This window comes from Accipiter gentilis, chromosome 17 (genome assembly GCF_929443795.1).
Source record: "Accipiter gentilis chromosome 17, bAccGen1.1, whole genome shotgun sequence".
NCBI lineage: Eukaryota > Metazoa > Chordata > Aves > Accipitriformes > Accipitridae > Astur > Astur gentilis.
This window is the reverse complement of record NC_064896.1, coordinates 16,496,762-16,522,817: the sequence shown is the minus strand read 5'-3', so window position 1 is coordinate 16,522,817 and position 26,056 is coordinate 16,496,762. Positions and strand designations below refer to the sequence as shown.

The 26,056-nt window shown below is 38.1% G+C and overlaps 1 protein-coding gene across 2 annotated transcripts; it reads right to left on the bottom strand.

The window, feature by feature from the left end:
- Nucleotides 1-4,861: 4,861 nt before the first annotated feature.
- COPB1 (COPI coat complex subunit beta 1) lies at nt 4,862-25,540 on the bottom strand. 2 transcript variants are annotated; one of them, XM_049819843.1, is made up of 23 exons: nt 25,406-25,540; nt 24,506-24,782; nt 22,339-22,490; nt 21,391-21,620; nt 20,465-20,634; nt 19,691-19,805; nt 18,982-19,074; nt 18,311-18,448; nt 17,165-17,284; nt 16,612-16,719; nt 16,372-16,518; nt 15,796-15,941; nt 14,678-14,774; nt 13,922-14,082; nt 13,114-13,234; nt 12,024-12,251; nt 11,668-11,847; nt 10,452-10,596; nt 8,843-8,962; nt 8,262-8,407; nt 6,856-6,945; nt 6,506-6,661; nt 4,862-5,195 (listed from the first exon to the last, which is right to left on the bottom strand). In XM_049819843.1, exons 3-23 carry the CDS (start codon nt 22,427-22,429, stop codon nt 5,136-5,138), a joined length of 2,862 nt encoding a protein of 953 aa, XP_049675800.1. In that variant the 5' UTR covers nt 22,430-22,490; nt 24,506-24,782; nt 25,406-25,540; the 3' UTR covers nt 4,862-5,135. The 2 variants fall into 2 exon arrangements, with proteins under 2 accessions (XP_049675800.1, XP_049675802.1); XM_049819845.1 differs by lacking the exon at nt 24,506-24,782.
- Nucleotides 25,541-26,056: the final 516 nt, after the last annotated feature.

The window sequence follows — 26,056 nt, the reverse complement described above, 5'->3', positions numbered from 1 at the left end:
GAAACAGGGACTTGCAAGCCACAGAAACTGTGGGTTTTATACTTATGTAAAATAACTGTTTTTGACAACATCCACATTTATATAACTCAATTATAAAATGTCCACAGTCTATAGCTAGAATTATGCCGATTTTTCAAAACAAAAGAAATCTCATTTTTGCCAGCAACTCCATTCTATTCTTGGCAATTGTGGATCATTCTGATGAAATATACTGCACTGATACAATCAAAAAATGATACATGGAGTTTGGAAAAGGTTAAAATTACAAGCTACAGAACGCACAAAAAAAATCAGAAGAAATATCTAGTGAAATAAGATGCATATTTATGGCTTTGCTCAAACACAAAATTGCTTAGATTAGTATTACAAATGTACAGGCAAAGTCACAGTTAGAATTTCCTGTATTTCACCTCTCTTAATGAACTCATTATTATGCCTTTCAAACAGGAGATCCTCCCTAGGCCAGCTGTATACAGCCAAATCTATCTCATTATGCTTCAGAAAAGTAAAATCTCTACAGAAAAGGCAGTGTTCAAACAGATGTACTGTATCAGTAACCTGAACTGTCAGCATCACTGTGCACTGGTTAATATGTAGCTAGGCAACCTGAAAATACACAAAACACAACTGAAAGTGACCCCAAGAGTGGGCCAAAATCACCCTGCATTGCTTTTATGACGAAATCTGCAGCACATCCTTTACTTTCTTCCTCTTAGCACTTTTTAAAAAAACCACTCTCATAATTCCATATCAGTTGTGAGACAGCACCCCCTGGTGTAGCAACACATGAAAGCTTTATAAAATAGCCTAATTTGTGACCCGGTGCAGCTAACTGATAGGTATTATTACTGTGTAGATTACCCAAGACACAGATTAACTGGCTGGGCCTTTCCTCAATGCTCCAGCTGCAGTTCAGTGCCAAACAGTGCATGGTACAGAGCAAACGCCCCTCACATAGGACTTCACATTTCTGAGTTTTGTATGAAGCTGTCTCTACAGAAACCACTTACAAATCTTTTGGAAGGTCAGTATACAAAACCATGTTCCCCTTTGGCCTGATTTATTTTTCTTCTCTATTGCCTACTTCATGCTTTCTTGGGATGACCCCTTCCTCTCCTAGATAACTGAGAGTCGCCTATATCACGCCTGTCATAAATATTCCTGCTTCTCATGTTATCATCTAACTAGAACACAAATATAAATCCTCATTGGACCCTGAATAAAGAAATCTGGCCCTGACTCACAGCAGCTCTACATTAGGAGCAGGGGCACAGGAGAAACTGGCATCCTGCTATGCCAGCACCGCATCATGCAATGACTTTCTAAAATTTTTAATGGAAAACCACCGAGTTTTCCTCCTCTATTTACTCCTACTGTGAATTTATTCCGGTTCTTATCCAAGTTTCTGAAATCAGAGTTACGGAATAACACCACCTTACTCAAGCATAGTGTATACAATACCTGCTTGTTGCTGTGCAGGTTAGTAACCTCCTTGGACAAAGTTTTGAACAATACGGCATAGCCACACCTATACACTAGGCTTTTACCATGTTTTGCTGCAATAAAAAAGCTGTATGTGGATCCTAAAGTAGGACAGTCTGTGTAAGATACTCCTTTGTATATGCAGAACAGTTCTCTAGTATCTAGGAAATGTTTTGCACCCCATTAATGTTGATCGAATACTTCAGTAGCAATTACTTAAGAGTTCTGTTCTCCTTAGAACGGCAATTTTAAAGTGATCAGTGGTGCATCTGTGGTTCTCGGTTCTTTTATTTGCTTACAATTGCTAATCCTTGTGGAAACTACAACAATCGTACATCAAACTTTCCTCCTATTTCCTTTCCCTGTTAGTGGTTGTGGTAGTTGTCACAAGCACAGATTTTTTAAGCAGTGACAGGCCTGCCCAGGGGTGGCTGAAGACCAGTGGGCCACCACCCTCAAGTGACACAACTTGAGAATCCTGTTTGTGTACACAGGCAGACAACAGAAAATCTCTCAGTCTCTCTCTCTGTAGGGCACAAAAGCTACTTTAAAAAGAGGTGCTCTGAAACAAAATCAGTCTACTATCTGAGCTACTGAGCAAAAGCTTAGCCAAAAGACAACTGGATACATATAAAAGGAAGGAATTTTACCTATGAAGTATAGACATGAAACATGCATCTAGCTTTTTTTAGTGTTCAGACTACTGAAAAAATACACAACATCAATGAAAACATCTGTACAAGACCAGTTCTGCAGGAGAGCTATTGAAAAGCATGACAGGTGGAAAATGAATCCTAAAGTCAGGGCAGCTTCTGCTGAATAGGTGTTTTCATATCTTTGCATAAACTTCCGATAGCAAAAGATATCCTAAACAAAGTTAAATTATGTGCCCCTCCCAGCTGACTAAGAGTCACATGAAATAGGGGTATCTGCACATGCCAGGATGTTTTTCTATTCTCCAATGAGGATAGCAGACTGTGACTGAAACAGGGCTTGGATGACAGATACTGGAAGTCATTCTCCTCCAAAGACATCCTTTCCTCGGCTGTGGTCAGCAAATCCATCTCATTCAGACCAGTCAGTATACACACAGCTATGACTCGAGCTGTTAGTGTCCTACTAATCCCAATGTCTTTGTGAAGACACGAAACCATTCACTAGAGTCCTAGGATTTTCTTCTCTCTTGGTTTGGCTTAAAGCAATTGGAGAATAAAATCCCCTCCATGCACCCCCAAGCAGCATACCAATATCAATGGAATTTCACAGGAGAGCACATACAACATACTCCTACATGCTTCTTCTATCCCCCCCCCCCCCCCAATTATGAAGTACTAAGCAATTAAGATCACAATCTGATTACTGTATACTTGTGAATCTGGCATAACTTCACAGAAGGCAATACAACTGCTGTGAGATCATGCAGAGACATAACTTCATTATCAAGGCAGACCTGCATATCCAGAGCTTCAGCTCCTGCTGGCATCATATGATGTGGGATTTGGAGCTTTTATTAAAAAGCACAATAATGGCAGAACAAAAAAGGGATTTCAAAACATGCAAAACAAACAGGTCACTTCGCAAAGCCATGTTGCACTATCTTACTGATTTACTGTCTCTTAACAACTCTAACATCTTCTGGAGTACAAAAGATGGATAGCCCCCACTACAGCAGGTAAAGGTTTTAAAAATCCCATTGTCATAAGCATCAACAATATCTACTATTTATATCTGAAACATACATTACTGCGACCTGTACATTTCATGACCATACTCAATGCTCACAGAGGTGCACACAGTAATCAGAGACTTCAGAAGCTACTTTCAAGTGTTTTTTCTCTGCACAAACTCAAGGCAACAGCCTTGCTTACCTAAGGCCCTTTCCTTTATCTTATTGTATGTAGTAAGTGTGAGGTGTGTGCCTGTGAGAAAATAGTAAAATAAACACACCATAGCTTTGGAAGTCACATAGTTCAAATCTAGAATATTTAAGGCAAGACATAGCCTTACCAGGTGTACAGGTTTGTCTGTAACAGAGGTGTGCACACTGGACTACGGACTTTGATACTGTTAGATACAGCATGGCTTTGATGGCTAATGGCTTGAAAAATAACTATTGCCAGCAGACTTCTATTGATTTTATGATTTTTATGTACTAAAATCTCAGAATTGTACAGCTGCATCAGTGCAAAGTTTCAGCTGTTGACGGATCTGACCCCTTTTTTACTATGGGCAGACTATTTTCTTCTAGCACATAAGCTTAAGAACAGGATTGGAATGAGAAGTGAACCTAATGCTTGTAAGAACAGACCAAAGCTAGATGGCAAGAAGTAGGTTGGGAGGAACAGGTAATGAAATATTTGTACGAATGTCACTTATTAGCTCCATTTTTGCATTGTACTTCTAGGGCTATCCTTTAGCCTGATAAAATACAGCAGCCTAGAGTCTTTCATTTCAGAATTTACATGTGTGCTCCTTCCTGTACTTATTCAGAGTAGAAAACTGGTATTTTCAGCACTGAGGCCTTAAATGTTTTGCGAATCAGCTACTCGGCATACTAACTCAGTTCTCTTCTGTCCTACTGGAGCAGGACACAGCTGTTCAGCAGCAGGACTTTCTGCCAACTGGAAGAGTACTGTTGGCTCTGGAGACTCTTCTGTAGAATTAATTGCTTGCAAAAGTTTAACAAATTCAGAATTAATGCTTACCAGATTCAGCTAAAAGTATTTTCAATCTAATGGTTATATGTTTTAATCTACTGCTAATTTGCGTAACATATAGTAGCCAAATGGCATTAACTCACTTCCACGTCCTGGCTTGACCTTCACTCCAATTCTTCCTCTTCTGCAATTCCTCAACTTGGTTCACTTCACTGCAAGATCACTATCAGTCTGAATCCTTCCTTCCTGAGCTTACACATGTGGCTAATGGATGCACTCACTGAAAATACTGCTTACGCTGCTACAGCTTTAATATTGCACTCTGCTGTCTTTTCTGTATTAACTAAAAAATAAGAACACCACCGGCAATGTTGTTACTCATGATAACACTGTTAGGAAAGCATTTGGGAAACAGTTTACGGTCCTACTACTTGCTGGAAAGAGCTAAATTTTGACAATCTCCTTTCTGACACTACAAGCTTGTCTGTACTACACCAACCATCTAGAACATACAGCCTTTGATTTAGTTGTCAAATATATATTCTCCTAGGTATATCAGAGTATTTTAAGAGTCATGAACACACTCACACAATTCAGGCCTAGTCATTATTGTAAACACTTAAGCTATTATGCACTCCCACTTTCTTAGAGTATCAAAGTACCCCAGCCAGATATTCAATACTGATCAAATAATACAGAGATTATAATTTACAGAGAAAACAGTACTGGCGTAATTTGTTTATTGTACTGTGAGCATCAGTATATTAAGAGACAAAGAAAACATGACTTCCAGGACAAAGAAAAAAAACCTGGAGACTTAAAGTTTTGCTCAGTATCAATCATGGAGAGCCTATAAATTATCTGCTGGAATGCTTTCAGCCCAAAAGCTTGGCTTCTACAATTACAGAACACTGAAGAATATAAGATGTTCTGGATCCCAAAAGCCACATACCTAAGGTTAAATTGTAAAAGACCTGAAAAGACACTAGGTAAAATTTATAAACTTGTTTTCTTCTGAGACAGATTGATCTTATCTCCAAGACTCAGGGCCATTCCCTGTAAGGAAAAGAAAGACGACACTCATGACACAGATACTTCAAAATAACTTTACCTAATCTATATTAAAATGGAAGTTCCATATATAGAAAGCTATGAAGTTAGTGGCATGGAAATTAAAGTATTTCTAACCATTTATTTGTATACATTATAGTGCATACTTTCTTAACACTAGGTAAACACTAGATCTACATATATTATTGAAACAATGAAACTTAAATGAGCTAGCAACTGCTAAATCTGTTAGCAACACAAAAGGCAGAAGACGAAAAAAATTTAAGCCTTTTGACCTCCCAGCAATTGGAAGTATGCTGTCACTGGAGAAATTACAATTGTCAGTCCAGTTACTAAAATTCAACTATTGAAAGTCTCAGTGCTGGTGCTAGCACTCAATGCACTAAAGCTGTAGGAAATAATTTAATCACAGAACCATATTAATATTGCATAGAAGCTGAAGAAATCTCAAAAGAAACTCCATGAATAAATCCACGTAATCAATAGCAGAATGATTTTGAGATGAAACCAAATGGGCATATATAATTGAATGTAGTCTTATGTAAAAATGCCGCCGTAAACATATCAGAAACATTAATTTAAACCACTCCAAAATCTTTATAGTGACATCACATAAACTAAATGGTTTCTTTGAATGTGAAAACTCTCAAGTACTGCAGGCTGTTTAAAAGACTTTTATTGGTACTGTGGTTTTTTTTATTAAACGGTTGTAAATCTTGTACTTCTTTTTAGTTGGGAGGTAGAAGTTCTAAAATTCAAAGCAGACTCAGATGTACCTAGAGAAAATAATCTTACTGAAAGACTTCAGGTTTTGTTTTGTTGTTATTAAAAAGAACCCGTGAACAGCAATTACATGCATAAAATTCCTTGCTGTGTGAAACTGAAATGTGTAATTTAGTGAGAAACAGATCACGGTGCCTTGGGGAGCATTTGCTCTTTATTTAAAAGCAAATAGAATATATAACATCCTATTTGCAGCACTATAGATAAAATAAGTAAATCTTGGCCCAAAGACCTATTTTATGATAATGCACTGGGAGAAAATATCTATAACATGGTTTTAGGATATGATTACCTCTCATTAGAAAGGCAGACATTCTTTCCTCACTAAATCTGTAGAAGATAGTTTTAAAACTAAGGCTAAAGTTCCTATATTCATCTTCCCTAGAAATTTCCTCATTTACCTAGTACTAGAAACTAACATACATCCAAAAATTTGCAAGTTTTTAGAGTGCTTCGTAAATCTTCTTAAAAATGACAAGGAGAAACAGTGCTCTAAATGTAAGCCATATTACCTGACTCTTTGCACGGATTCGTATGTGACCCGTTACAGGCGCCTCTGGTCCAAGATGAATTGGCTTTTCAATGCTGACATTTGCAAGTGCATCTTCTCCAAATATGGAACGTGCATAAAGATTGGCCGCCATAAAGCCACAATAACCAGAAAGTGCCTACAGAAAGCACATCTGAACATTAGTTTGCTTTTACTCTTTTCAGACCACTCATTGAAAAACTTTGAAGTATATGTATTATTTCATATTGTAAGCGAGCATCTCTACTAATATTTAACAAATGCTAAACAAATTAAACAATAAAGCACACAAACTAAAAAGGGTGTCTAAAAGTCTCCAAGCAAGTAGCTTACCTTCTCTGGAGTCAGGCATTTCATATTAGTTGACTTCAGTATGTGCTGTAAGTATTCATTTAGATCAATGATATTTGTATTCACTGTAACCTTCAAGAAGGGAAAAAATGGCAATTATTTTAATTAGAACCTCACGCATTTCTGAAACCATCTCTTCTTCAAGGATCTATAAAGCAGGTTACTTCTACGTTTCTCCTTGAGGAACACCACATTCAGTAAGCTAGCTGCACTTCCCATTATGTGGTGGCATCATACAAAGTCTTCATCTCCTGCCATCCACTTGTTAAGAGTGAGATTTTCATGTTATTACCATGGTTTCTAAAAGGTATTAGGTGAATATGATACTCTGCTGAACATACAGACTCCCTACAGCAAATAGTGGACTTCTAGTCTGAATACAGTTTATACACTGCCAGAAAAAGAAAAAGCAGTATCTACTCCAAAAACTTGCTTTTAACCAATGATAAAAATTACTTTTACCTTTCCCTTCTAGCAACAAAGCTCTCTGGGCTGCCTTGGGGTCCTCATATTTAATATCGTGGGTCTTGTTTAAATTGCTTTTTAGCACATCATTTATGATCAGTTTACAAATTGCTGTGGCTTCACATATCATGTATTAAAATTTATTGTTCACAAGTTCCCTATGAGACACTGAAATCTAATCTCAAGTGAATACACATAAATACATGTAGCAAACAAGGTTACAGTTTGTGTAAAATATCTTCCATTCTGTTTTAATATTTCTATTCTAGTCTTCAATTATGTTGCTCTGTTGTATGAGATCATCTCCCTTAAACCCTTTTTTAACAGGTCTGTAACTAACACTTTGGGCACCCTCTAATATTAAGTGTATCCACCATTTTGTTGGTCTTAGGTAGCACCCACAACCGTATGCTACAGCTCTACTGCAAAGTAAGAAAGTAAAAGATGTCCCTGCCCATGGCAGGGGGGCTGGACTAAATGACCTTTAAAAGGTCCCTTACAACCCAAACAATTCTATGATTCCATGATTTTTATTTTTATTTTTTCTTTTTAAAATCAACATAATTTAGAACTGGAGAGGCTAAGCACTGTGAATAATTCTGCAGTCTCAGCATAAACTTATACCTGTTGCTATCCCACTTTAAGCCAAAACACATAGCAATCGCCAATCAATTTGGACACCTTCTGTAGAGGAGGTAAGGCTCAATGCACATATCTCCTTTGTAAGAAAAAAACTAGTTATTGCATCACTAAGCTTGTGAAACAGATAAGATAGCAATAAGAGAATGAGTTACTTGAGGCCAACATCCAATGAGGATGTTGAATGAGATTTCTATCACAAGAGGCAATGCTGATGTAGAACAAGAAACAGAATTATACCTCATCAACAAAAAACCCAAATAACACACACAAAAAAAACTAACTTTGTTTTCCCACTCAAATTCTGCCCACATCTGTCTGAACTCCGCATCCGTACAAGAAGCAGGCTGGATGTAATCCATGATGTCAATGTGAATATCACTGAGAACCACACAGTTTCTGTCGCTGGCTGCTCCAGAGACATCATACACTGCAATATAAAACACAAACCACCTTAATGTTTAAAAAAGTGCATTTGCACTAAATAGGGTGCTCAGTTACCACCTGCGAGTCAAGAACAGTCAACACTTGCTCAATCTCATTGCTGACCTCTGTCCTCTTCAAGTGCTTTACCCACTTGAGTTAAGTGTATTGGTCTTTCAAGCAAGGCTGCCTAGCTCATTTAAAACTCAGAGACTTGGGTTCAAGTGTCATGCTGGCAATCATTCTAAAGGTAGCATGTTCTACTATGATTTTAAGTAAAAGCAACAATTTTTTTAAGAATCATCACAAAATATTCATACACTGTAGACTATTTTAAATTTCCTCTCCCAGTATGAAGTGTTTTAATTATTTTTGAGCTCATTAAGCAGGTAAGAAAAGCTACACATTAATGTTAATTTTGCACATTGAATTGCTTACTTACCAATATTACCAAAAATTATTCCATTTTCTGTTGAAGCAACTTTGACATTAGCTTTAATGTTTGCAAAATCATGTGGAGCAAGTGTCAGAGGAGATGGTTTTTCCACAAGTTTCAAGTCACCTGCGTAAAGAAATTGGGAGACAGGGAATCAGGGAACATTAACAGCACACAATGAGTTTAGCTTTTGGAACAACACTTTTTATTTTCTTGTCAATCAACTCTAATTTCTACAGAGTTGCACTAAATACCACCATAAAGGTACTAGTTGATTTGGAATTTTCTTTGTTTGGTCTTTTTACAGCTTGCTACCTGCAAAACAAAATAATTTACCTTACGTTAAAAATGTCAGTTAAAATACTAGTGTATTCAACCAAACCCCACTGAAAACAAATGCAAATACTGACTTAAATGGGCTTCGGATTGAGTCTAGTATTAAATTTTTAACAATCAGGCAATGGTTAATTCTACCTTGTGTTTTAATCTCTGACAACATCATAATACCTAATCCTACAGTCAAGTGTCTCAAAACCAAAGTTCAACGTCCAGTATTACATGCACTAACCTATTTATAAACAGGTCAAAGTATCACCTTGATTTTGAATATAATTGCTCCCAGGAAACAGTAAGAGATGTATTTTTCCTAATCCTTTAGCAGACAATTTTAAGACTCCTCAGTTCTCTCAAACTGTGTAATTTGAGAACACAGCATGAACAGCATCAGCTCTACACACAGGAGTGATGCATCAAGTCAGTTTTTGCAATATATCTGAAGACACCCACTGGGAAATACAGAATTCCACTTTACTGAGCTGATGAATAGAAAAATACAGCCTGTTAAGTAATATACTCATTTTATCTCCATCATTAGTCTGATCAAATGATTTACAAAAGATTAGGAGGAAGGTTATGCCCCTTTCATCATATTTACATCAATTAAAAGTATGTAATGTGTGTTCTCCTAGTATGTTGTAAACATATTTCAACTCCTAACTGCCAAAACAGAAGACAACTAATAGGAATCTGGTTACTGTTCTTGGATCATCAGCTTGGATTATCCCTCCCCAAAAGAAGTTACTGAAGCCTCAGTATTGTTCACAATATTATTCAAGCAAGCCTCTGGTACAGCTGTTGGTACAGGGGAAGGTTTCAGCTGAGTAAATGCAGTATTTAAGTACTTCAGGTTGAATGCAAGAACCACCTAGGGCAGATGGCTTTCTGTTGCCTGACATTTGCTCCACACCAGTTTGGATTTTGTCCTCTTGCTCTATGGTAACAGCACAATGGGGAATAAGTATATCAAAAAACCTGCCTATATTTCAGGAAAAAGGGAGAAAGGGAAATGGAATGCTATTTTTCCAGTGAAAAAAGCATGAAAAAATTAAAAATCTGACTACGGTTTATGTCATCAGACAGTATTGTCAGTGCCACTAGATAGGCTTCCATCTTTTGGAAGAAAATGTATTTTTAGAGGCATTCAAAAACACCCTTTCAAAATAGCAACTAGCTGGCATAAGTTTGTAAGTATTTAGAAGCATTTCAGAAACTCCTTACAACTGGGTGCCAATGCCCAGCACCTCACTGCTGCTTTCTTTCCCCCAGTAGTCCTTACCTAGCGTAGCTAGTTCTAGCGTGCAGTTCTGCAGAGTATCACTGGTCTGGTTGACCACAAGCACATCCAGCACAATGTCATACTGATTGACATGGACATACGCTTCTGCATAGACAGGGTCTGAGAAACCTGTCAGTTGAGTAACCTGTGAAAGAAAAGATTTTAAGTTTTTTTTCCATTCATAAACCAGTTTAAAACATGGAATCATGTCAAACAATGACAAAAAATAAGAATAAAGTACAATTAAATCCATTACTCTGAGTCTCCTAATCAAGCAGGTGTGCAAAGAGCTTTTAATTTCACTGAACTTACTAGTAAGAAAAAAGGAAAAAATAAAAAGAAAATTGGAAATAACACTGCAAAAAATCACCACAAGTTTTGTCAAGAAAATAGTATTTAAAGAAGTTGTGATGTTTTGGAAGTCTAAAGTTAATGCAGAAGTCTTCCAAAATAAACAGATTCCATTGATTTATAGCTAAACACACAGTGACTGTCTGTATTATTCATACATACAAATTTTAACTTCCTTCATATGTCCTTTTGCATACACACTACAATTATAAAACCTTTCCAGATGAAATGTATTCTGAATTCATATGTTGCTAAAATATGGACAGTAATACTATTTATTTTTAAAAAGATGAGCAGGACAAAGAAAAGCTGACTTAAAATGAAAAGGTAACTTTAAACAGTAAAAAGAATTCATCCAGACTTTTAAAGAATAAAAGTCTGGTTTTTTAACTCTAACTAATGAATGAATCATGGTATTTCTTCTCTTTGGACTGTCTCTGCGTGTCCTGGTATCCAGCAACAAAAAAGGTATAAGGGGCAAAACAAGGATGCACTGCACTTGGCAATAGGATATGGCAGCTAAAGAAAGAAAGGAATTCTTAATCACTTGTGACATCCCTTCTCTCCTCCCTGTGAACCTTACTGTGCTCTTCAGACCAGCAAACTGTCTTAAGTTCTTCTCCACATCCCATAAGCTCAGCACTCTCCAAGTCTCCTCCTTATTCTTCCTCTCCCACGTGAAGAAGGTAACAACGTTAAGCACAAGGGCTTTTCTCTTTCTCCTGATCCTAACCAGGGAATACCTGGGTCTTTCCAATCAACCAGCATAGCCTGGTTCATCAGTTCCAGTCTGTGATTCCCAAAGCTGATTCTGTGCATAAGCAGCACAAAGTGTATACAATTAAAACACCGACTTTCACATTACCTTATTAAGTTTGGATGCAAGAGGATCAGCAGCCTCTTTCCTCTGTGTGTTTCCCATTGCTGCAAGAAGGCTAAGCTGAAACTGGTCTTCTTTTGAGCTCATTTCATTTTTAGCAGTAAGCTGCATGAAGGAAATAGGATCGTCTGGCTGAACCGTTACATTCCTCTTCTCAGATTCTTTCTGCAGGAAGAGAAATATTCAAGAATTCACAATGAATTCCATTCCTTAGCACAGAAACACAGCCAATTAACGGCTGACTTACACAGAGTCAAATGGTGACATTTCTGGGACCAGCTTGGATGTGAACTTCCATAGAAAACTCAAGTGCTTATTGTTACACACTTATAATAGCTCACCTTCTGGGAAAGTTTCTCCTCTTCTAGCTTGGCTGACAGCATATGAGAGAGGGACTGCCTGCATTCTTTGTTGAAAATATCATTCATGAGAGGAGAACATTCTGACAAAACTTTCAGACACAAGGAAATACGATCCACATCGTCATCTGTAATTGGCTTCTTGGGAAGAGAGGACTTTCCCAAATGGAGGATAGTAGCCATCAGCAGCATAGCTTCAGCAATAAAGGACTGAGAAGGAGGACAAAGGAAAGTGAATGGAAGGAGGTTATTGCATTTTACATAGCTTTACAAAAATGTGTATTTCTGACTTATTTAAAAAAAGGTGCACATTAATCAAATCATAAGATCTCTGAACAGACACAGCTGCTCACTCACACACTCCCCCCATGTTGGGATGGGGAGGAGAACTGAAAACAAGTAAAACTTCTGGGTTGAGATAAGAACAGTTTAATAATTGAAAATAATAACAACAATAATACGTAAGATAACGAAAAGAGAATGAAATATAACCTAAGAGAGACAAGTGATGCACAATGCAATTACTCACCATCTGCTGACCGATGCTTAGCCAGTCCCTGAGCAGCAACCCCCCCCTGGCCAAGTCCCCCCAGTTTATATACTGGGCATGATGTCACATGGTATGGTACACTCCTTTAGCCAGTTTGGGTCAGTTGTCCTGGCTATGTGCCCTCCCAACTTCTTGTGCCCCTCCAGCCTTCTTGCTGGCTGGGCACAAGAAGCTGAAATATCCTTGACTTTAGACTAAACACTACTGAGCAACAGCTGACGACATCAGTGTGTTATCAAATTCTTCTCATACTAAACCCAAAACATAACACTATACCAGCTACTAGAAAGAAAATTAACTCTATCCCAGCCGAAACCAGGACAAAACCAAGCAGCATGCTTTAAAGACTATCTAGGTACAGTGGCTGGAGAGCAGTAGGCCTTGTTTGTGGCCCAAATTATTATCCAATCACATAACTGGCACTTCACTTTGGACCTAACCTACTTTGCATCTGTTTAAAATAAAAGAAGCAACAACCAGCTCTTTTTTGCAACTATAGTGAAAACACAATGGATGACTTACATTTTGTTTCTTCTTTTCTTGAACTAGTGACACATATCGCAAAGCAATCTTAGTTAAAGTTGTAGCAAGGGAAGCTGCAACAAAGAAATCACCATCAAGCAGGAATCCTCGTAACGGAGGTCTGCAAAGACAAATGATAATCAGAAAACTAGTTTTGGATTACACTTTTTAGCCTACTTATCTTCATACTGTAACATCCATACTGTACAAAAAAAACAAGCCTGAAAGGTCTCATAAGTTTGTTGGGTTTTTTCTTCCTCTAGAAGTAATTTTCCAGATACAGAGATAGTCACATGGCCATTTCCACACAGAATAGGGAGGGAAGTGAAAAGTGTAATGTATAATTTCATTGTAGTTCTGAGATGATAACGACTAGTCAAGATGAAGTAGCCCATCTGCAGTAATTAAGGAAATACAGCAATTGTTCTAGCTACCAATAAATTACAATAAGTATGAAATAGTGCAAGGTGATATTAAGAAAAAAAAAGTTTTAATATAAAGGCAACATCTCTGTATCCAATTAAAATTGTGAGGGGACTTTATGTATAAATTAAAGAATCACTGAGAATTTAGGATACCATAATTAATAATGTCTTTTTTGAGCCGCAATAAGCTTTGATAATAAATCCTAAGCAATTAGGCAACTTCCTATGAGACACCATCTACTTGGGATAATACCTCAAAACAGTAAGTTACCTCAACCACTAAGCTCTGTGTGAGAGAGAATACCACTTAAATAAAAAAAAATTAATAATAAAAAAAAATAATTAACCAAGTCACTCCTGGCCTAGTGTGAAATCTTAAATACCTATCTTCTTCCTTTTTGGCAGGTCGGGAACTACTGAGAGCACTTTGTGTTGCATAAGTGCCCATCTCTGTCACCAATTTTTGGACTGGACCCACAGACACCTCTTCTTCAGGTTTTAGCTCACCAGCTTCCTTCTTGATTTCAGATTCTACTATTGGGATCTAGAAACAAACAGGAAACAATTGTTACAAATAATATCAAAAAGATATTTTTGTTCTGCAGAAGGTTTTAATACAAATTATCTGCATTGTTATGGTTTTCATAAATAAGGTCTGTTACAGTGCAACAGTTTTGAGAGGATTTGAGGAGATAGGCAGATGCTGAAATCTATACAGAAGCCTCCTACCCATGCAATAAAGCTCACATTGCACAGGTTGTCTTAAATCCCTCTCAGAACAACCCAGATTTAAAGCACTCTTCCTTTGTTAGTGGATATAATTAAATCGTATCTTAAAGCTGCCGTAATTTTCCAAAATACAAAATTTCTCATCTCCCCTCTTAACAGATATCACTTATTCTCAGTATATGCTAGCTTTGGGTATGCTGCTTTAAAAAAAAAGAAAAAAGAAAAACAACAAATGCAAAACCCTAAATAGTTTTTACTTTAGATTTCCTGGGCACACGCCATTACATATCATACATACTCAAAACGCTGTTGCATCTTATCTGATTTTTTTTAAATATCTTTCTCTTAGAAAACACACTGCATAATAGTAAGTAGAACCACAAAGAGCTAGCCTAACAAAGTAAACACACCTCTCCAAGTGATCTGCGAACTTCTGTCATTACACTTTGTATATCTTCCTTTGTGCTGCAATATTCTCCAAGGATCCATAAAGCTCCTCGGTAAATCCTAAGACAAGAACAGTAACTTGAGTCATGCTTTCATGATATACTAAAACCAGCATCAAGGGAAGTGATTTATGGTCAGGAGGTAAAGGCCAGTCTTGACAAATTTAAAAGGAGGCAACTGACAAAAAAGCAAGTTCGATCAAAAGCAATCATCCTTTCAGCCTTAATAAACTAATGAACAAGTCTATCAAATGAGATATATTCTCTGCTACAAATTTATTCCCATCTGTGTTAATACTGATATTCAAGAAATTAAATTTCATTACGATCATAATGAAATAACTATTGTATGTGAATAAAGTCAGCCGTAAATTCTCCAGTTAACTGAGACAAACTAACTTTTCCTTCATACAGGAGAAAATGAGAAACAAGAACATAAATAAATATTAGGGGAAAAAATAGCAAAGCTTCAAAGGGTTTTTTTTTCCCCACTTAATGAGATGACAATGGAGATAGGATTCAGAGTTTCCTGTGTATTGGAAGAATGACACAGTGTTGTCTTGCTACAGAGAAGTTCTCATATGACTTAACCTTTGCATATCCATCAGAACACCAAGTCTTTAGAGCCCTGAAAAGTACTAAAGAAGCTTTGCAGATTGCAAAGCCCAGTCTATGTCAGACCAGCTTTTCTAATAAATGTACAGTAACTACTTCCAGTTGCCTACGAGTGCAAATTCCTGCTGCAATAATCCCTTAGTAACTCTGTTTTAACAAATATATCACTTTAGAGTTGGACTTCATCACCAATGCTTCGAGCAAGAAATACAATTATCAACTGCACCATAAAAGTGAAATTTGTATTTTCTTCATTCAATGCAACAAGCACCCAATATATCTTTTGCACAAGGAGGCAAGAAGGAAGCGGTACCTAGAAATCATCTACCCCCAAAATATCTCAGCTTCAGTTCTTCTTTGCATGTGGGTTGCAAGGATTTTGGTACATATTTAATGAGAATATACATTCAATGCAAGTGAGCTATAGGGTGCTCCAATGTCTGTTTCATATCATATTTTGGACTCACTTGACAGATTTAATAGCATGAAAGACTTCAAGCATCTTCTCAACAATAAGAGGTCTGAGGTTATCAAATCGCTGGATCGCTTCCCGCACAAACTCCAAGACATCAGCAGCTGCCGCTTCATTATTATCACTAAGGAACTCCATCAGCTAGCATAAAAGAGTGAACATGAGGACAAACAGCAGGACGGCTAAGTTTGTACAACAGTATTTTCCTTCTACATTCAGAAAAATAGAACTGCACATATATCTCCCATTAAACAAAGCTGGAGTCAATCAACTTTCAGTACACACCAAACAATTACCAATTATCATAATCCCGAAGTTGTTTTCTAACGATACAAATTATTGCACTTTTAAGTAAAGGTACTCTTCAGCTTGTGTTCTTCAAAAACATTTGAAAATAAAGTCTCAGAAGACAAAAAACTGCAGCATCAAAAGTCCTATATTTCTTTAGGGATTAAAAATTGTACTGCTTCATGTGAGGCCACTGTTAGAAACACCTCGGCTTCAGTTATTCTTCAAGTTTTGGGTATAGCCAGAACATACTTAATGACAATATAATTAAACATTTGCATACCACTGGAATAACATTCGCAGCCATATCTGGAAACCGAACACTACAGGAATGCAATGTACGAACAAGCAGCTGTCTATACTTGTCTGTATCTTCATGCTCTGTCACATTATTAGTTTTAATCACTTCCTTCTTCAGAACAATCACAAGCTGCAGAAAAGATCAAATAAATTTGAAGAAAGTCTCATATTTTTCCAAAGAATAAGAAACAGTGTAATGAAACAAAAGTAATATATATTTTACCTCCTCCACATTTCTTGACGAGACAAGATCCAAAGCCAGTTGAAGGGTTTTTTTGCGCACTTCTAGATCTGGGGTACTCAACACTCTGAGGATGTCCATAACTAGATCCTGAAACAACAACAAAATGGTAACTACTTTGTTGCTTTAAATGACTGCCTTTTCATACAATTCTAATTTTCAGTCCTCAATGATTTTCTAAGACTTTCTGGATACATAATATATGATCTACTGACAAACAAGCATGATATCCTAGGCATAGGAACTTCACAGTGTTCATTTAATACATTCTACATTTACATGAAAGTCTATCATGCAAGCTACATCATTAAGCCTTACAATCAAGGCAGCATTTGCCATTGTTAATTCTTATACACACCATAGAAGTAGCAAGTCATAAACATAAAAGTCCATCCAATATGTTTTTACCAAAAATGTACCAACAGAAGATTTAAACTTCAGAAGTACATTTTTCCATACATCACAACACCCAAAAGTTTTGTTTAGGAAAGAAAAGGCTTCAATAAGCTTGCAGGAAAAGAGATAGCTCACGTACCTGTAACACTCGTTCATGAGAGGGATGCTCCTTTAATTCAATCAACCGATCCAAAACAATCAGTTTCACATTATTATCACTTTCTTTAATAATCAAATCTATGTAGCATTGGGCAGCTGCCTAAAATGAAAAGGATCAAAAACACTTTTAAGAAATGAAGAGGAGAAACTGGCAAATTTATCAGAGAAATTCACGAAAAGACACCTTCTACCTTACTATTAAAGCAACTACTCAGAGTTGGCACAGAAATGAACCTGAGAACAGACTTCAAAGCTTTCTGGTCCACTGTAGACATCAATTCCACCACATTACAAAAATGACATGGGAAGGCTCACAATGGCATCAACTTACAATACACAGACTTGATTTCAGATTCAAAGAAAGTCACAAAGAGATAAATTTCCTGGCATGCTTTGGGTCAGCTCTTAAGTACACAACAGGGCATGAAAACCAATTTAAAACAGTTACCAGTGTTAGCCTACCTAGATATGGTTTTAATAACAGCTTCTGTGAACAACATTCCTACTCAACAAAAATGACTACACTAAAGCAAGAATGTTGGAATTAATAGTCCTCCTGATCTTTTGACACTACTATTTACAATGCTTTTACTCTAAATCTAGACTTGCATATTCTATTTTTGAAATTTCCATACAAGTTCAAAATTTCTGTGTAATCTCAAATAGTCAGCTGTATAAACATAAATCTAGGAACCCAAGATCAATCAGTAATCAACATAAATCTTCACTGCTTTCTGCTTCCACCCTGGTCTGAAAAGAGTAGTATCTATGAGTAAAGAAAGCCATTTAATCTCTGCAAATCTTCAGCTTTAGTCTGCTTTGTTAAGTAAGCCCAGAAGATTGCAGGTTGGTACCAACTATTGTACAACAATCTGCACAGTATTCAAACTTGTCTCCCACCAAAGCAACATGAAGTCCACTAGCCACAGGTCTGCAAAATATAGTCTCAAGTCTTTTTCTGTGACCAGTTTTAAGAGATATTTTAAAACAGTGTTTCACATGTGAAGTGTTACAACACTCCATATTACTAAAGCCTTCACTCTTTCGAAGTATGAACATACAGTATACAGTATTCATTCTAGAGCACTAAAAGCTACTGAAACATCCGAAAACATCACTTTTATACCTTGATTGCTGTTGGTGCACTGGAGAGCGTAACTAGAGTACCTGCAGCTTCATACTTCACTGCAGGACTCGATGACTGCAGTAAGTTGTAGATGCAACGAATAAACCGAGCTCTCTCTGATGGATTCGCATGACAGACCTAGATAAGAACAATGCATAGTTAGCACATTAAAAAACCCCAAGAAAATGACAATCATATAGCTTAACTGCTCCATTATCTTACAACAAGGAGAAAATTAAGCAAAAGGTGACAACCTTTTCTGAGGATAGGAAGTGTCATTCACAGTTGTAAGAATCTCATTACAAAAGCTATTAAAAAGCTATTATTGAGGATTCTATGCAATACTACAAGGTCTTAAAATCTCAGATTAAAAGGAAGGGCATAGCCTCTACTAGCTTCTGTAACAGATGCCCTGCTCATGCTCATGAAGAACAGTCCACATCGCAGCAAATCAGGTTGAGACGTATTGCTCTATACTGTGCACACTTGAACGGTTTATTGTTTCAAGAAACAAATCTTATTCAGCTCTACTAAACAATGACATATTCCTGACATGGACTAAACCTTAGCTGTAACGCTTTTCCAGCAACATTCTATCCCTTTTAAAAAGCAGTCTAGTATAATCTAACATGTACGTTTATTTTAAATGTGCCACAACATTTCCCTTTTACCTTATAGATGAGTTCAACAATAACCAACTGCAGTATGTCACCAAATGTCTGGACTTGGTCAATACAGGTACTCAAATAATCCAAAGCTCGATCCTATAAAAACAAAAGATAAATTATTCTAAATTATTCCGAGTGTGCTCATTCAGCTATATTTTAAATCAAAACACATTTTAAAAATCAAAATACAAACAAGCATATATTCAACCCTTCAACGTGAAATTTTAAATAATTTACAAAAACATTGTAAACATGAAGAGCAAATTAATCCATTCTGTCTATAGATAGCAAAAAGAGAGACAAAACTAATGGTAATCAGGGCACAAAAGGCAATTGCCTGTAGAGCAAATAATCCAAAATGCTGTACAGAGATTGCCATTTCTTTCTCATATGACTACAAAAGCTGTAAAAAAGCTATAAAATGGAGCACTTCTCAGTCTGGTTAAGCTCACTTGGCAAAACTAACTACAGTTTTCAGCACCAACATATGCCTTCACCAAATACAGAAATTCTCCTTTAATATGAAAGCAGCACTAAAGACCTACTTTAACTTTTACAGTTACCAAATATTCCACAAATGGGTTAACACTACCACATATGGTTTTTTATGAATATAAATAGTTTATACTACCAACAAACTACCAGCTAGTTACCTGGCACATTTTCAAGTATTTAAACTAAACTAAACGAGTTTGAGGACAAGTATCCTTACCTGATCTGCATGAATTAGCATCATAAATGCATTTCTTTTGCAGCTTGCATCTTTCTCATTCACCAAGAAATCATGGATCAGTTCAGGAGCATCAGGTATAAGATGTTCAAAATTTCTTTAAAAAAACCCAAACCACATAATTAAAAGAACTACTGGTAAGGAGTAGAACCTAAGGCTTAAGCCCATATCCTGAAGACAAGCGTTTACAAAAATTCAAAAAGAGCAAAAACAGTGATACGTAGCTTTTGTGTAGCTATTTGAAATTGTGAACAGACTCAAGGAGCTTTAAAAAAATCATTTCTTATCATGACAGCTAAGACATTACCCCATCAATGATTTCTGTTCAACAGTAACATTTAGCCACACTGTTCAGGTAACAACTGCAATAATGTTTAGCATATAATTGCAGTACATGAAGAATGTCTCGCTTCAAATAAACTTATATATGCATATTCCTGCAGGGATTCTTCTGTATTTATGGTTGTGGACAACGATTATTATTAATAACATTTAGATCATTAAGAAAGGCATCTGCCCATAAACATTAACCTGCAATATAAGGACCTCAGTCATATTTAAGAATGCAGCAGCAGTACCTTTTGCTTTTCCAAAGAAGTCCGTTAGATATGAGGAGAAAAAGCAAACAAACAAAACAAACCCCAAACACCACACCAGTGATTGATAAATGTTTACGAGACCTCAAAAACTATCCAGATCAATAAAGCAAGCCGTGGTCTTCTGCATTCACAACTTTAGTTAGTTTCTGGCGTTTACCTATAAATCGTGTAAATTGCAAGAACTGCATTTCTGCGCACGTAGCTGTGACGATGTTCTAGACATGCACGAATGGCTGGCATCAAAGGCTCCAACAGTTCTGCTTCTTTCAGCTTACAAAGAAAACGGAGAGTAGAGCCTCGGATAAATTCATTTGGGTGCTGAAGATCCTAAAATCAACAAGAAACATATTTGAAATGCCAGGCTCTTCAGCCTAATTGTTAAGCTCAGATGAATGCACTTGCTAGCCTTCTCCCACACTCAGCTTTCCCATGGTACCAGTTCCCAACATCCACAATGACACCTCACTGTCTTCTTATGAAATAACTTCTTAAAACACTGCTGTTCCACAATACTTAAAAACTTGTATTTCTGTGTAGTAAAACTTACAAAGGATTTTTTTTTTTCTGCATTGTATGGGTTTTCTCTGATTACTAGGGCTGTGAAAGGTCACCCTGCAGGCATTCCTGCACACTGGATACTAACCTCTAGTGTATATTAGTTCATTTGCTTCCTACCCATTCCCAAAGAAGTTGAAGGGCCTTATTATCTTTGTGAAGGAATGTCCCAAATACACCACAATGAAGTCATCCCCAAAATAGCATCCTTTTATGAGCCATGGCTTGTCCCAAGACATTATGGTAGATGGTAATTAGGTTACCCCTCATCTTTGAGGTCCACTGACTTGGAAACAAAGAACACTAAATTTTTGTTAAGTTGTAATAGTAAAAGAACACATAAAAATTCCTTGGTAGTAGGTCTGCTGGTTATCTACAATTATCCAGCTCTGAAGCAGTGAGACATAATGGTTAGGAAGGAAATGCTGAGCATAAACCATTTTTATATTTATCAAATAATGCAAATTTATATACTTTCTAGAAAGATCCAGTATAGGAATATAAGCAACGAAATAAACAATGGGCTACCTTTCTGTATGCGTCGCATACAAGGATCATTTCTTGCAAAAGCCTGCCATCTGGAGTGGTCTTTGGCACTATCTCCCAAAAGACAAGCAGCAGTTTTTTGATGGTATGATCTTGCAGAGGCAGTACAAAACGTATAATGGTCATCAGAAGCCCAGGTAGCTTTTCACCATTCAGAATCATAATGATCACTTTCTTCAAGGCCTCCGTCTTCAATTTGACATCTCCTTTTTCTAGAGGAGGAGGAAATGAAATCAGGAAGGCTAACATGTCACAGTTAGTTTAACAGGAGTACTGATCTTCAGTGCCAGAAGATACAAACCCCCTCTGAAGGAGTGCAACAGAGCATATCAATAAAATTCACACCCTTACTTCTACAAAAAGGATAAAGAAGAAGCAAGAGATATTGAAAGAATAAGCACGGAGCTCAGACTTAATTCTAGGATCAATGTATTGTAATTAACTGAGTTCAACAAATATCACGACTGTTTCAATGCTTAAATTTAAACAGCCTTTTATACCAGGATACTACAATGCACTCTGATGTCATATGTATATTAATTACTAACACTGCCATTTCTGCCAGCAAGATACAGCAGTGCACTGAAAAAGCGATAAGACAACTTGTTGCTTATCATTGCATTACTTAAATCTGCCCAAGCCCAAACAGATATTACTTCAAACAGAAAGACAGAAAAAGATTTAAAATTTTAGCACAGACTGGGAGGGGGAGGGGAGGAAACCGAAACACATAAGATAAATATGATGAAGTTTCTCAAAACACAGCAGAGGAATGTACACATTTTAAAAATCAGCAGAACAAAATAAACATCAAATTGACTTGACTGAGTTTATAAAATGTAAACAATATTCTAGGAAAGGCACAATAAGAGAATATGAGAGTAATTCAGGTAAGATGGATTATACTTCAAATCACTGTCCATTACTTGCCTAGGTCATTTTTTAAGCTGATTTCAGAAGGTGGTTCTGAATCCATCGGAACATTGATTAACGTGTAACACACATTCTCTGCAGCTGTCATGGTTCTTGGTTACAAAAGTTTTCTCAGTGGAACAATTATTTTGACACAAATATCAGACAACCTAAAAAACAAGCAAAGCAAGCTATACCAAAGTTAACAGATTTTATTAACAAACAACACAAAAATGTTTTCTAAACTGACTTAATGATTTGAAAGGATTGCTGGGTTTCTTGAGAAGCCACATTCAAAAGCCTTCTCTGTTTTTTGTTATGCTAAAATATTCCTGTTAGTACCAAAAAATTAAGAGCATGAAAGTTCCCAAAGACAAAAACTATATTAAAGAAATCTTTCCACTACTTAGGCACAATCAGAAATAAACAAAATGTATGGGCACCTGACTGTAGCGCAATAGATGCAGCAGCTTTTCGCTCATCTACTAACCCCTGCTCCTGATCCTGGTTATATATTCCCACTACCTTCCCTGCAGTTCTGTGCCCCCCTCCAGTAGAACTGACCAGAGCTGCAAAACCAGCTGAAAAACATCACAGAAAAAAAAAAAAAAAAAAAAAAAGGGAAGAGTTTTTGACTTGTTTAACAAGTTGAATCAGCCTACGAAGGAAGCTTTGAAGATGAGCATGAGATCCAACAGAGCAGAAACCCAAGGATGGGAGAAAAGACAACATGGTGGAGAAGGAGGCAGGACCTCAGACCAGATCAACTCTAGCATCTAACTGTTCCACTAAACACTAGTGAGAAAAGTCAGTATTTTTATAATAAAAAGTACAAGAAAGCTACAGTTCTATCAAAGCTGCTGTGTGGCTGACAGTTCCAATAAGGAAATTAGCAATTAAGCTCAATCCTCATTCTCATGTTTGTTTCTTCCTTACATAATAGGCATCTAAGATCAAATCAATCTTTTTACTCCATTTCTTAAGTAACAAAAAACGCTCAAGTTTGAGCTTGCTCAGTTAATACTATGATACCATACTGACAAGGACAGTATAGAAAATTGTTACTCTGTTACATGAGCAATTTTGTATTTTCTACAGAAAATGTGTCAAAAAATTTACAGAAAAATTACTTTCTCTGTGCTTTTATTGCTATTCATTTTCTGGAAGTCTTCGACTGAGTTTAACAAATCATTAAAACACGGAAGATGCTTTATTACTTTAAATTATGATAGTACACATCAGTCAAATATCGTGTAAAAGCACACTTGTTTTATATTATTACTAACTAATAATAGAATGAACAGAACTGAAAAAAATTATCCCCGCCAAAGGTCATGATTTACATAAAGATGAAAACACTAAACTCTCCAACTCAAGGCTATGCTTTCACCACTGACCACTTTTCCTCTACATTCAATGATCTTAAGCAGAGCCATACCTCTGTGACATAAAGCCTTCAATAACACGCCAGTTTAAGAAGTTATTGTCTGGGGACACCAGCTCCTATGCCACATCACCTCTTTTATCTGCACAGACAAATTTTGAAATGCAAACCCTGTAAACTCTCCACTCCTACCTTATTTTTGAAGCAGTAAGAAAAACAAACAAAATCCAACGGACCAACAAACAGCCATTCCCAGCCTGGTTAAAAGCACCACCCCACAAATAGCTCTGAGGAAAGAAAGGGAAGGCGGGACGTCGAGTTGCAGCGAAACGTGAGGTGCTACACAAGCTGGTCCTGGGTCCAAAGTCCGTTTTCTCATCCAACAGGCACCTAGAGAACCTGAGGCTGAACACTGAGCAGGTAAGTTGTGCTAACAGGGTCTGCAGCCTCTTTCTACACAAGAGAACACCACAACTAAAACAGTACCAGAACTACTACCCGAAAAAATAATTGCAATACAATTTTTTTTAAAAAAACACCTCTTTCTGTTATGAATTCTATATTTAAGGATTGGATTCTTCAAGCTTGTTGCTTACAAATATCTACATAAACAACTACTGCTCACTTTTAGAAATATAACTGTTTTCTTGCCTCAGCAGCAGCTTTCTGCATACTTTTTCCATACTGTTGCCCAGAACTCCTGCCTCAACGCCCTGCAGCTAGCAGCTTCATCTCCAATAATGACTCACACAGACCATAAAGGAGATCTTTGCAAAAAGTAGACCAGGTATCTTTACTCACACAAAGATCTCAACTGCTCTGATTCTCTCAAAAAATCACAGCCACACAGGTCGCCGGAGCATGAAAACGTGGAGTGTATTTTAGGCTCTGAAAAGCAGCAGTGAAAAACAACTCTCCCAAAATGCAGAGCTGGGAGACTTGGCAGGGAGAACCACCACCAGGTCTTCCTCCTTGCAAGGCACCAAGCCTTGAAATCGGAGTTTAATCTTACGGAGAATTCCCACAGACACAGAAGCAGGTGCTACTCTGCTCCTTCAGCAGTAAGATTTCTGAGAACCTGTACAAGGAAACTGAAAGTTACACAGTTTATACAACGCAGGAAGACAGAAGGCCACACCTGCTCTCCAGCTACATCCTTGGGGAGCCTTAAGAACTGGGGTACCTTAGGAACGAAAACCCTCAGAAAGCATAGTTTTATTGATGCACGACCTACACCACAAAACGTACCAACGTTTATTGAAAAATCTCGAATAAATGTACAGCCAGTTTAGGGAGATTTCTCTCTTAATTTTCCAGCTGACTACTTTTCGCTTAAAACGCCTGCCATTTTTAGCTACGAGTTAAAACCTAAAATATTTAGATGCCGCCGTTCGCCTCCCATTCCCCCGAACGCAAAGTCTGGGACCTACACCACACCACCACAGCACCTCCCGGGCAGGCCCCGCCACAAAGGCACCCCAAACGGCGAGGCGGCCCGCGGCCCCCCCGGCAGCGGTGCTGGGGGCTCCCGCAGGGGCGAGCCCCCAGGAATTCGCCGGCGGGGCCCTGAGGCCTCGGGCCTGCGGGCCCCACCGGGCCGCCGGCGGCGGCGGCGGCGGCGGCTCCCCCGCGGCCCCCCCCACCCCCCGCTCCCCGCCCACCCCAGCGAGGCCGCTGCTCCCCAGGCGCAAGGCTCCGTACTCGGTGGCGTGGCGGCCCGGCCCGGTCGAGTCGGGCCCGCTGCGGAGCTCTGGCCGCGGCGCTCCCGCTCCGGCGATGGCTGACGTGGAGCCGCTCCTTCCCCCGGCCACATCGATAGTACGGCGGCCCTGACGGGACACGCCTCTCGCCCGCAACGGCGACGCGAAAGGGGCGGGGCCGCCGGCGGCGGCCCCGCCCCTTTCGCGTCGCCGTGCGGGCGGGGGAAAGGCTGCGCGCCGGAGCGCCACGAGGGCGGGAGGAGGGGCTTCCGCCTCTGACGTCACGGCCCCGTGAGAAGTAACGTCAGCGCTGCGGCGGGGCGGGTTTTTCCCGCGCAGGCGGGAGGGTGGGCTCAGGAACCCTGGGGAAAGCTTCCGTAAAAATAGCGATAGGAAGAAAATACACCGGCCCCCCCCCCCCCCCCACGAATCAGTAAATAAATAAATAAATAAAGGGAGGGGGGGAATAAATAGAAAAAGAATAAGGGAAAAATTTAAATGGAAAATGAATAGGGAAAAAATTAAATGGAAAAAGAACAGGGAGAAAATTATACCAGAATAGAAGAAAATAAAAAAAATTAAAACCAGCTGATCTAGTGCTTAAAACCAAATACACAGCCCTGATGATATTATTTTGATACTTCCATGATTG